This window comes from Hylobates moloch, unplaced genomic scaffold, assembly GCF_009828535.3.
Source record: "Hylobates moloch isolate HMO894 unplaced genomic scaffold, HMol_V3 SCAFFOLD_15, whole genome shotgun sequence".
NCBI classification, from domain to species: Eukaryota; Metazoa; Chordata; class Mammalia; order Primates; family Hylobatidae; genus Hylobates; species Hylobates moloch.
The window spans coordinates 9,091,407-9,104,149 of NW_026652290.1; the positions used below are offsets into that span (position 1 = coordinate 9,091,407).

General features: G+C 52.4%; 1 protein-coding gene across 10 annotated transcripts in view; it reads right to left on the reverse strand.

Moving 5' to 3' along the window:
• RTKN (rhotekin) overlaps positions 1-8,478 on the reverse strand; it is a 17,587-nt gene extending 9,109 nt beyond the window's left edge. Inside the window, exons 1-2 of one of the 10 annotated variants that reach the window (XM_032178323.2) lie at positions 7,789-7,854; positions 5,636-6,062 (exon numbers count right to left, since the gene is read on the reverse strand). In XM_032178323.2, the coding sequence (XP_032034214.1) occupies positions 5,636-5,707 (72 nt within the window). In that variant the 5' untranslated portion in view covers positions 5,708-6,062; positions 7,789-7,854. The other 9 variants (XM_032178324.2, XM_032178322.2, XM_058429187.1 and 6 more) reach the window with 9 other exon arrangements.
• Between the last annotated feature and the right edge of the window lie 4,265 nt (positions 8,479-12,743).

The window sequence follows — 12,743 nt, forward strand, 5'->3', positions numbered from 1 at the left end:
ACCACACCCAGCTAATTTTTGTATTTTTAGTACAGACGGGGTTTCACCATGTTGGCCAGGCTGGTCTCGAACTCCTGACCTCAGGTGATCCACCTGCCTTGGCCTCCCAAAGTGCTGGGATTACAGGATTGAGACACCATGCCTGGCCTAACTTTTGTATTCTTAGCAGAGACAGGGTTTCGCCATGTTGGCCAGACTAGTCTCAAACTCCTGGCCTCAAGTGATCCTCCTGCCTCGGCCTCCCAAAGTGCTGGGATTACAGGCTTGAGCCACTGCGCCCAGCCTAATGATACTTTATATATACCCTTTGTACTACTGGAAATTGTATTTCCTTTAAAAAATATTAGATCTTTGGAGTTTAAAAAAAATTATCAGGCCCTACCTAAGATTTGCAGAATAAGAATCTCTAGGAGTGGGGCATATGTACTTTTGGAAAACTCCCCAAGTGATTCTGAGGTACAGCCAGATTGAGAACCACCAACTCATGGGAATGGACAGAAGGAAAGGCAAATGAGAGTTATCCCTCAGACTCAAGTGATGCCAGGGACATCTAGTTGGCAAGGGATCAGTGGACAAGGAGGATACCACCTACAGTGTTCACTGACGCTGCACGAACCCTATACACCCCAAATTAAGAGAACCACCACCTACTGGCCCTCTGAGCTTGGGAGATGAGGTCAGAGGCAAGGAATGGGGGAAGGTAGGTGGTCCAGGAATGAGGGACTGTGGATAAGAGCCAGCTGAGAGGCACTGGGAGAGACACCAGGATTCTCAGGAACATTCATTTAGAAAGGAGCCCTGGAGGTCCTGCTTCTTAAAAAGCAATGGGCAATTTGCTCAACCTCCCTAAGCCTCAGTTTCCCCATCTGTAAATCAGGAATGGAAATAGTCCTAGGCCTGTGAGAATTCTATGAGGCAGGAACTTAAAGCACTCAGCACAGTGCCCAGCATGCTGTATACATTAATGGCAGGGATGCTTATTTTAATGATGCTATACTTTGGTGGTAGCAGCATTTACTCAGTCAACACTGGAGCATCCCTGTACTGTCCAAGGCTGTACATTTAAAATCCAGCTGGGAGGTGAGAGATGATGACTTTAATGGCTGCTCCGTAAGTGCCATGTCATGGCACAACCATGCTCACAAGAAAGACTCTGTATGCTTCTGGCTGAGGTGACCAAGGAAAGCTTCCCAAAGGAGTTGGAAGACTAACTCTATCACAGTGTACAGATTGGTTCAGGAGACAAGTTGAGCCATCCATTTGAAACAGGGGACCTAATGTGACCACTCCGAACCTGTCTTTTTCCTCACGCCAGCTCTCCTCCATACCCTGTGCCCTTGCATCTGTCCCTAGGGGCTCCAGCCTTCAAGTCTCTCAGACCTGAACACCCTAAATTCCCTCTTCTAAAAGCCTTGTCCTGCCTGCCTACAGATGCTCCCTTGGCTATTTTCTGGGCCACTGTGCTAGGCCGGACTTTTATCACCTCCCCCCACCACCATCCACCCGTTTTCCTTCTGTAATAAGCCAACCCTTTCCCAAAGCCCCTCACCAGGAAGCCCTTTCAGACTACATAGGTCCTCCCAGTCTAGTTTTGTCTGTACCAGGGTTCTGCGCTGCCCGACAACCCCCACCCCAGTCTGCACCCAGCTTCAGCCACAAACATCCCAAATGGGTGAGCCCGGCAGGAGGGGGACACGGAGGTGTCCTCAACCCCCATCTTAGCTAGTCTCATCCCAGTCCCAGCACTCACGGATCCTTCCCCAGCCCGGTCCATTGCGAGAGGCACGCAGAGGCGCGCGCGGTCCAGAGAGCTGCACTGGCCTAGGGAGCCGGCGGGGCCCGAGGGCCGCGGGAAATCGGAGGAGCCAGGGCGCCAGTGTAGCTGCACCGCCTCCAGCTGCAGCGCTCAGGGCGCCGGTGACATCAGCTCCCAATTGCCGCGAGAGCAACTGAGGGGTACCAGGGCGCTGGAGGTCCCTCGGGCACCTGGCTGGGCTTGGCTCAAGGCGGTGCCTCCACCGAGACTCCATCGAGGCGGGACGGGACCTCCTGGAGTGAGCCCGCGCCGCCCTGGAAAAGGCTCCTGGCCTTCACGACGTGCTCCAGCTCCAGCTCCGGGAGGCCCCTCCCGCGTAGCGTTTGCCCTCCAAGGTGACCCCTTGCCTGAGAGTATGGAGGGCGGATAGTGTATAAATTGGGAGAGCTGGGGCCCTAGGGAGGTCGCTGGGCCCAGCATGGACGAGCGGGACCACGAGCCCAGACACCTCCTCTATTTCCCTACTGCTCTCCAGCCCCAAATCCACTCTCCCAAGGCCCAAGGCCGGGAACGCCCTAGGAAACTGGCTCCCACCCTTTCAGGCAGAGGAACTGGGAATCCTGGCTCAGGATCTGGACCCTTGTGCTTCTAGCGTTTCCCCACCCCAGGTATAGTTCCTTGTTGCCCCCTCCCCACCCAAACACACCCTCTCCCCAAGTGGGCAGCATTTCCCCTGGGAAAGAGCCCAGAGCTGGGTGTCAGCTGGACCTGGGTCAAATCCCAAGGGGATAGAGGATGAGTCATGGGCCCCACACACATTAGGCCCCCTGTTGATATCCCTTCCACCCCTCCCACTCTCTTCTGTCTCTGACTTCCTGCTCTGCTTCTCACCACCCTCTGTTCCCTTCAGAATCTCCACGAGGGCTAAGTACAAATCCTGGCTTCCGAACTTGACAAGCCCAGAGAATTTGACCCCTGGAACCTGAGTCTGTAAAATGGGGAGTATTCCACCTCCTTCGTAGCATTGTTTGAGAATTATATGGGAAAGTCTCATCTCTACCTGGGCCTAGCACATATTTTAAAATAAGCCCCCTTTACTTGCAGCTTGAGTCACTTCCTCCAGAAAGTCTTCTTGGATTTACTCTTCCGTGACTATCTCTCTTGCCATTCCCTGAAACATCAATGGGTCTCTCTTTTGAGGACCTGCTGAACTTGGTTGAGAAAGAACACAGCACCCTCAGCCATTCTCCTTTAGGAGAGTGACCAAAGTGAAACTAAGCCTCTCCTCTGCCCCAGAACTTGGACAGGCCTTCCACAGAGAAAATTTACACTTTTTGGAGGAGGGTAGGATGCAGAATTTAAACATTTACATACCTAGACCAGCTCTGTCCAATAAAACCTTCCGTGGTGATGGAAATGTTCAGTAGCCATCTAGCACTTGAAATACAGCTACAGCAACTAAGGAATTAATGTTTTACTTTATTTTAATGAACTAAAAGTAAGATTTAAATGGCCATATGTAACTGACGTGGACAGTGCAGAGGACTATGAATGGCAAATAGGTTTTTTTTTTTTTTTGAGACGGAGTCTCGCTGTCGCCCAGGCTGAAGTGCAGTGGCACCATCTTGGCTCCCTGCAAGCTCCGCCTCCCGGGTTCATGCCCGAGTAGCTGGGACCCGAGTAGCTGGGACTACAGGCACCCGCCACCGCGCCCAGCTAATTTTTTGTATTTTTAGTAGAGACAGGGTTTCACCGTGGTCTCGATCTCCTGAACTCGTGATCCACCCGCCTCGGCCTCCCAAAGTGCTGGGATTACAGGCGTGAGCCACCGCGCCCGGCCCAAATAGGTTTTATCTCATGCACTGATGGAGGATAATTAGGTAGAGTCCCAATGAGTTCACTGGACACCTTTCTACAAATTAGAAAAAGCTGACCCTCTCCAGGCAAACAAATTAGACAAAGGTGCTCCCTCCTGATGCAGCTGAAACCAGACCAGGACTCTCACCTCTGGCTGGCACCTGTGTGAAGGACACAACCTGCACAGTTTATGCCAAGATGCTCCTGAGAAAGATTCTGAGGCCAGGTCTGGGCTCATTGATAAAGAGTGCCAAAATTGACCAGTAACATCTACTATGATCCAGGGAGTGGGGGCAGGGCTTGAGGGAGGGGCAGCACATTCAATATCCTGCCATTCCTGATCTAGACTCTTTGCAGTCCTGCCTCTGACCTCTCAGCAGCAGCCCCTGCCTGGTCCAGGCAGTCACTTCCACAACTTCCTCCATCTTCCCCATCTCCGTAAACGGCCACACCACCCAGTTGCTTAGCCACATACCTGGGAATCATCCTGGAGTTCTCTTTCTTTGCCTTACCCCTCCCATCCAATCCATCAGCAAATCCTGTCAGACCTACCACCACCATTTGAAATCTACTCCCTTTCTCCACCACGAGCATTTTAATTCACACCACCAGGTTCACTCCCCTATTACTGAAACAGCCTCCCACCTGGTGGACATTTGCGAACACGGCATGAGTCATTCCCTTGCTTAAAACCCTTCCATGGCCTGGTCGGGCGCGGTGGCTCACGCCTGTAATCCCAACACTTTGGGAGGGCGAGGCGGGCGGATCACGAGGTCAGGAGATCGAGATCATCCTGGTTAACACGGTGAAACCCCGTCTCTACTAAAAATACAAAAAATTAGCCGGGCGCAGTGGCGGGCGCCTGTAGTCCCAGCTACTTGGGGGGCTGAGGCAGGAGAATGGCGTGAACCCAGGAGGCAGAGCTTGCAGTGAGCTGAGATTGCGCCACTGCACTCTGGGCTGGGAGAAAGAGCGAGACCCCGTCTCAAAAAAAACAAAAAACAAAAAAAAAACCCTTCCATGGCCCAACATCACACTTAAGGTGAAATCCAGGTGCTTATCATGGCCTTCAAGGCCCTGCATGATCTGGCCCCTGCCCATCAGCTCCACCCCAACTACTATATTCCAGCCACACTGGCTCTCTCTTTCCCACAAATATATTACCCTCATCCTCATATCAGGGCCTTTGCCCTTCCTCCAGTCTTCACATATCTCCAAATCCTCCCGGGCTCAGCTCAAAGATCTCCCAACAGAGGCCTCCCCTGACCTCCACATCTAACATTGCCTCCCTCATCTGATTTTCATTACACCCCATTTTCATCATAATTTCTTTATGTGATATTATTTATGTGTTTGTATGTGTATTTCTGTTCTCTCACTACAATGGAACTTTCTTGTCTTGTTCACTGAGGTATCCTATGGTTGAAAGGAGCTTGGCAGATAGTACCTGTTTTATACATGTGTTTAAGAATACATAGCGCAAGGTGCAGTAGCTCACGCCTGTAATCTCGGCATTTTGGGAGGTCGAAGTAGGGAGATCACTTGAGCCAGGACCAGCCTGGGCAATATAGTGAGACCTTGTCTCTGTAAAGAATTGAAAAAAACAAATACATGAATAAACAGCACCTTGCCGTCTCAAGGGCCAGCAGAATCCTTACTCATAGCCCAGAGTCCTTCTCTAGCAAGGCTAAATCCTTTCTGTAAACCTCTCTCACATTGAACTCCTCTCTTCTTCCCATACCTAAAAGGAACCCTTGTCCCCAGAACAGACATCTACACTCACCCACAGAGCTTCCTGAAATAGGTGTAAAAACCTTGCTGCAAACATAAGACTATGATGGGCAGAAATGAGCCTGGGTCCACACACTGCACCCAACACAAGGCATAGGGAACTACCTGTCCCTCTTCCCATTTTAAGCAGGCCTGGCTCTCCCCACCATGCTGTAGCAGGAATGGGCAGGGCAGAGATTGGGGCTGGGATGCAAGTGAAGGAGGTGTGTACTCCAAGGGTCGGGGGATTACCTCCAGGCTGAGTGCCATCTGCCGAATGTAGAGCATATTCAGGTCCTCCAGGATGTGCAATCTGTCCTGCATCTCTGTGCCCCCCGGTGCCCTTTCCCTTGTCAACCCCTCCAGAGGGGGGACAGATAGGTACCACACTGTCCCACAGTTCCTCCTCCCACTGTTCCCTCAGTCTTTAAAGAGGTGGCTAGCTCTTGGGCAGAGGGCAGAGGCTGCCCTTATCCCTCTGCACTCCTGTTAAACCCCTCTGGCTGCTGTGACAAATTTTCCTCGCCCACTGCTGCTCCCGGGCCCTGCCGGGAGCCAGGCAGGGAAGAAAAGGAAAGCGAAGTGAGGATGAGTGGGGTCCCAGGAGGAAAGGCCAGCTGCAGAGGGGGCTCTAGGCACAGAGTGTCCAGTCTCGCTTTGGTGGCAGCTGTTCTCCCAGCTGTGGAAGAAAAAGGCCCTTTCATTCCGACTCTGGCCGCTCCCCAGCCCCCGCCCACATCCCTGGCCTAGTGGACAGAGAATCTGTGTGCCGAGAGGGCAGTGAGGGGCAGGCACAACTGGAAGGGGGCAGGGAAACGACGCCTCATGCAGGTTCTAGAGTCATGGGGTTTGCAGGAGGTTGGAGCTTCCCGAGAGGGGTTCCAGCTTAGTTTGAGAAAGTTAGTTAAAAGAGCCACAGAGGTGAGGACCTCAGGGGAGAGTGAGCCCAGGGAGTGGGACAAAGGGGTGAGTTGGTAAAGCAGCCCAGCCCTAAGGCCACCCCTTCCAACTCAGGGCCCCCATCCAGCCCGCTCCACCCTGGGCTCACAATTACCTCGCTTTTCCAGAGAAGGGAGGAGAGGGAGAGAGGAAGGCAGGGGTGTGCCTGTCTGCTGCTGTCCCCGCTCCCTTCTGCAGGCCCCTTCCCTTCCAGACAGGAAACCAACCCCGATTCCCAGCCAGCTGCAGCCTAGCGCCCCCACCTCCACGCCAGGCCCACGGAGTCACACTCCACTCGGCGGCCGGGCCCTGCGGCTCCGCCCCAGCTCCTCCGAGCTGTCTCCGAAGGCCGGGCTAATCCCAGGGGCGGCCCCAGCTCACAGGCCCCACCCCCTGGTCCCGGGCCTCGCCCCTTACTCCACCACGCTGGCCCCACGCGGGTTCCTCGGGACCAGTCGCTTGGGGGCAAGGGGACCCAACAAAGGCCCCCTCTCCCCAGGTCCACTAGCTTCTGAGTCAGAGAAGGCCCGGGACGCCGGGACAAGGGTGTGAAAGAGCCTCTTTGTTCTGGGCAGGCTGGAGGGAAAGGGCAGAAGCCAGGCCTGGAATCCCAGCCGGGAGGTAGAGGGGGCGGAAGGAAGGCCCACCTCACTTAACTCTTTCCAGACCCGGAAGGGAAGGCTTGGAACTAGGCTCTCCTTGGGCGAGTGTGAGTCTGACCTTGGGGACAGAAGAGTCTTCGGGGTAGCTATACGCCCTCTCAGTCTCCGCTCAACCACACACCTTCAGCCCCGCCCTAGCCTCTAGGGCGTTACAGGTGGGGCTCCAACAGGTTAACGCGTGGACGGCGGACGGGGGGAGATGCTCAGCCTAGGGGCTGGACTCATCTTAGGCCCCAGAAAAGGAGGCGGAAATTTTGCGTGTGGGAAGTAACCCCACGGAGTTAAAAGCCCTGCAGGGGCATAGAGGAGCCTTTGAATTGGGCTTCGGGGAAGCGAGCGGCCCCGGCCTAAAGTCGGGGTTGATGACAGAGGCTGGACCAGATGGCTGCGACAGGTTATGGGATGGGGCTGGCGGCAGGGGAACAAGCGGGAGCCCAGGCCAAGAGTCCGAGCGCTTGGGGCCCGCCTAACTGCCCACCGCCCTTGGCCCGGGGATGCCCAAGACATTTTGGGGTCCGGGCACATTTTGGGAGTCGAGCTGGGGCCCTACAAATTGAGACCAACCCAGGCTTTTTCCAGGCTCAGGAAGATAATCCTAACCAGGCCGGGGAATGGGCAGCACGGATCCGATGAAAATGCAGACTGTCCACACCTTACTTTTTAAGTCAACAACTCCGTCGGGTTTGTACCCAGACCGTGCGTCTCCGTCCCTCGGCGTGTACGCGGGCGAGGGAAGGAGGCCGAGGTGGCTGGGGCTGCCCCTGGGAGCCGCGGAAGGGGAAGGCAGGGACGCGGGTCTCTCACCTCGGGCGGGTCGCTGAAGAGGCTGAGTCGGAAGCGGCCACGTTTGAACTCCATCTCCAGGGCAGAGCCCCTGGCCACGGTGACCCGGCTCCGGTGGTTTCGGGAGAACATGCTGGCGGCCCTGCGACTTTGCCTGCGCAGTGCGCTCCCCGCGCCGCCCGGCTTAGCCTCCTCTCCTCGGCTTCTGTCTCTCGACGCTAGCCCGCCAGTCCGCCCGGGAATCTCCCGCTGCGGGGCTCCAAACCCCGCCCCCGGAGACGACACCTGGGCCGGGCAGGGCGCGGCAACCTCCTCTTCCACCCCCGCCAAAGGCCCAGCACGTCCGGCCAGTCCCTGGACGCCAAGCCGACCTGGCCCGACGGCCCCGGAGCCCCCAGGGGCGCACTGCACCTCGCAAGCACTGTGCGGGCGCGTTCTCCCTGCCCGCGCAGGTCGCGAGAGCTTACCTGGACTTGGGACGGACCGAGAAGCCCTGCCCCGCCAGCCGCCCCAACCTGGCAAGCCTGGCTTCCCGTGCGCTGAAAACCCCGTGGCTCAGGGATCGCAACGTAGCACGCTCCGGCTCTACTAGGGCCCTGGGACCTTGCCCAGTTTCAATACCAGCAGCCTCCGAAGAGACCATTTCAACATCCTACAGTCCCAAATGTTTCTTCTTCGTCCCCCTCCCCACCTAGGCTCCTCTGCGAGGCTATCCGCCTAAGCCTAGTGGCCACAACTGATGGGGCGGTGCTTAAACACGTCGTGAAACCCCAGCTCTGTCACTAACTAACCGTGCAATCATTGACTTGGTCCAGTCACTGGCCTGTCTGAGCTTCAGTTTTCTCATCTGTTCAGTGGGAATACTGTAATTATCCCCACTCCTCAAGTTGCTATGAGGATTACCTATAAGAATGAGGGTAAAATGCCCAGCATAGTGCCTGGCACAAGGCAAGTGCCCCATATTTGCAGGCATAAAGAGCAGCCGGGCGCGGTGGCTCAAGCCTGTAATCCCAGCACTTTGGGAGGCTTAGGAGGGTGGATCACCTGAGGTCGGGATTTCGAGACCAGCGTGACCAACATGGAGAAATCCCGTCTCTACTAAAAATACAAAATTTAGCTGGCCATGGTGGCGCATGCCTGTAATCCCAACTGCTTGAGAGGCTGAGGCAGGAGAATCGCTTAAACCCGGGAAGCAGAGGTTGTGGTGAGCTGAGACTGCACCATTGCACTCCAGCCTGGGAAACAAGAGCGAAACTACGTCTGAAAAAAAAAAATGGCTGGGTGCAGTGGCTCAAGCCTGTAATCCTAGCACTTTGGGAGGCCAAGGGGGACTGATCACTCTTGAGCTCAGGAGTTGGAGACCAGCCTGGGCAACATGAAACCCTGTGTCAACACAACACACACACACACACACACTAGCCCGGCATGGTGGTGCACACCTGTAGTCCCAGCTACTTGGGAGGCTAAGGTGGGAGGATTGCTTGAGCCCAAAAGTTCAAGTCCAGCCTAGGCAACATAGTGGGACCCCCATCTCTTAAAAAGCATTACAAATATGTATCATTTTTAATTTTTATTTATTTATTTGTATTTTAATTTTTTTAAGACAGTCTCACTCTGTCACCCGGGCTTGAGTGCAATGGCATGATCTCGGCTCACTGCAACCTCTGCCTCACGGGTTCAATCGATTCTCCTGCCTCAGCCTCCCAAGTAGCTGGGATTACAGGCATCTGCCACCACATCTGGCTAATTTTTGTATTTTTAGTAGAGATGGGGTTACACCATGTTGGTAAGGCTGGTCTTGAACTCTTGACCTCAGGTGATACACCCGCCTCAGTCTCCCAAAGTGCTGGGATTTCAGGCGTGGCCCACGCCTGGCCAATATTATCTATCTATATATAGATATAGATATAGATATAGATATAGATATAGATATAGATATAGATATAGATATATAGATATATAGATATAGATATAGATATAGATATAGATATAGATATAGATATAGATATATAGATATAATCAGCTGCTTTGCTGGATGGCTGGACTTACCTGGCTGGACTTACCACTCCCTGCTTCCATAAAAACAGGGTTCCCGCTGGGCGCGGTGGCTCACGCCTGTAATCCCAGCACTTTGGGAGGCCAAGGGGGTGGATCACGAGATCAGGAGATCGAAACCATCCTGGCTAACACGGTGAAACCCTGTCTCTACTAAATATACAAAAAATTAGCCGGGCGTGGTGGTGGGTGCCTGTAGTCCCAGCTACTCAGGAGGCTGAGGCAGGAGAATGCCGTGAACCTGGGAGGCGGAGCTTGCAGTGAGCCGAGATCGTGCCACTGCACTCCAGCCTGGGCGACAGAGCGAGACTCCGTCTCAAAACCAAACAAACAAACAAACAAAAAAAAAAACCAGGGTTCCCTTCTTGCCCCCTCCGGGGAAAGCCCAGTGGAAGAGAAGGAAATGGCAAAGGATTAGCTTGCTGACCACACATAAACATCTCCTGAAGGCTTCAGAACACAGAGAGAACTTGAGAAAGGGTGAGGCTCCTACATGGCAGGCTGGCTGGACCCAGAGACATACCAGTCTTGAGCTCTCAGAGAGTCCAGATTAGAAATGTTTTGCTATGGCAAATCATTTGAACATTCTTTTGGAAAAGCTGACTGAAAATTACTAAAGCAAAAGGGGAAAATGCATTGGCTCCTGGAACTGAGCCAATACAAACAAATGAGCCAGGGGTCAAACTTTAGATGTGGCTTGACCCACTCATTGAGTGTCAGGAATATCCAGTCTCTTCCCATCACTTGGCTCTACTTTCCTCCATGTTGGCTTCACTCTCCACAGTGTAACGAAATTGCTGCCCAAAATTCAGGCTTAAATTCAGCTGAAAAGAGAGCATCTGTTTCCTGAGGCTCCTACACATGTCTGGGATTCACTGTGAGACATTTGTGATCATTCATCCATCCCAAACCAATCACTGGAGTCAGAGGGTGGCCAGCTCTGAACCAATTGCTGTGGCTAAGGAGGTTCTAGATGCCAGCTGGTGAGGCCTGGGGTCACTTGCCCACTCCTGGAGACTAACCAGAACCCAGTGAACTGGGAGGGAGAAGGTGGGGGAGGGTTGTTTCCCAAAGAATGTTCCAACCACTACCACCAGAAGGTGAGAGAATGGAAAATGAACAGGAAAAACCACCAACATCCTCCACACACAAAATTTTATATGGAGAAGGGAGTTCTTCTGGTCAGTAGGAAAGGCAGATCAAAAGATTTATAAAGTCCATGTCATCTGAGAGTAACCACAAAAGATGTGTGAGGGGAAAGAAAGGGAAAGATATTGTTCCTTAATTTCTTCAAATATTCATCATCACTCCTCTGAACTGTAAGCCTTCTAGGGAGGGGCAGTCTGTCTTGTCCCCAGTGCCTGGGACATAGCAAGTGATCAATAAACATCAGTTGAAGTAAATAAAGGAGAAGCAAGCAGATTTGAGAGTCCTTGACTGAGATGTGCCATCCTGTTGGACTAAGACAGTTCATTTCAAATGTTTGTATTTAAGCAACAGAACCTTTTTTTTTTTAAATGAAATCTTACCTGAAATGTGTGAAATCAAATCAGAGCTGCTATGATGGGAGCAGGTGCTAGAGCCTCATGCCTTGTCTACCCATAGGTGCTCAGCTGCTCGCTGCTCCCCCAGTGAACAAAAGCTCTGTAGAAGGGTTTGAAAACCCCTGGCCTGAGACCCAGGAAGGAGGCAGAGGAATGGAGGATCTTCAAAAAGGAGATTGAGCTCAAATCCTGCCTGAGAGTTTATACTCAATGTGGCTGAAGATTTTTGGGAAGGAGGGACACGATCAGGTTTATCTTATATTATATTATATATATATTTATTTATATAATATATGTCACTCTGTTACCCAGCTAGAGCAAAGTGGTGCCATGATAATACACTGCAGCCTTGAACTCCTGGGCTCAAGCAATCCTCCTGTCTCAGCCTCCTGAGTAGCTAGGACTAAAGGTGTGCACCACCATGCGAGGCTAATTTTTAAATTGTTTTGTAGAGACAGCATTGTACAGGCTAGTCTTGAATTCCTGGCCTCAAGTGATCCTCCTGCCTCAGCCTCCCAAAGTTCTGGGATTACAGGTGTGACCACTGTTCCTCGGCCCAGAATTAACTTTAGAGATCATAATTTGGCAACCTTTTCCATTAATCAGTTGGAGGAGTTGTGACTGGAGTCAGGGAAGCCAACTAACACTGCACTCAACTGAGGGAGGAGAGATAAGGGTCAAAATTTCTATGGATTTATGTATGTATATATGTATTTATTTATTTATTTTTATTTTTATTTTTATTTTTGAGATGGAGTCTAGCTCTGTTACCCAGGCTGGAGTGCAGTGGCACGATCTCGGCTTACCGCAACCTCTGCCTCCCAGGTTCACGCGATTCTCCTGCCTCAGCCTCCTGAGTAGTTGGGATTACAGGCGCGTGCCACCGTGCCCGGCTAATTTTTGTATTTTTAGTAGAGACGGGGTTTCACCATGTTGGTCAGTCTGGTCTCGAACTCCTGACCTCGTGATCTGCCCGCCTCGGCCTCCCAAAGTGCTAGGATTACAGGCATGAGCCACCGCACCCAGCCAGATTTATTTTTTAAATTAAATTTCATTTGAAAAATATTTGAAAGTACATGTACAGTTTTTTAAACACTATAAATGCCACTGTTTTTTAAATAATGTAAATAATGAAAAAAATGAATAAAAGTATGCCTTCCCCACCCTCAATTATTCCACTTCCAGAAGAAAACACTGAGACAGTTTGGTGCATTCAAGTGCTGAAGCTCACACCAGCGGCTTGTGTTGATGACTCTTCTGGAATTGGGCATGCCAGTTGCTAAACATTGCCTTAATTAAAAATTAAATTATGGGCTGGGCACAGTGGCTCATGCCTGTAATCCCAGCATTTTGGGAGGCCAAGGCGGGTGGATCACA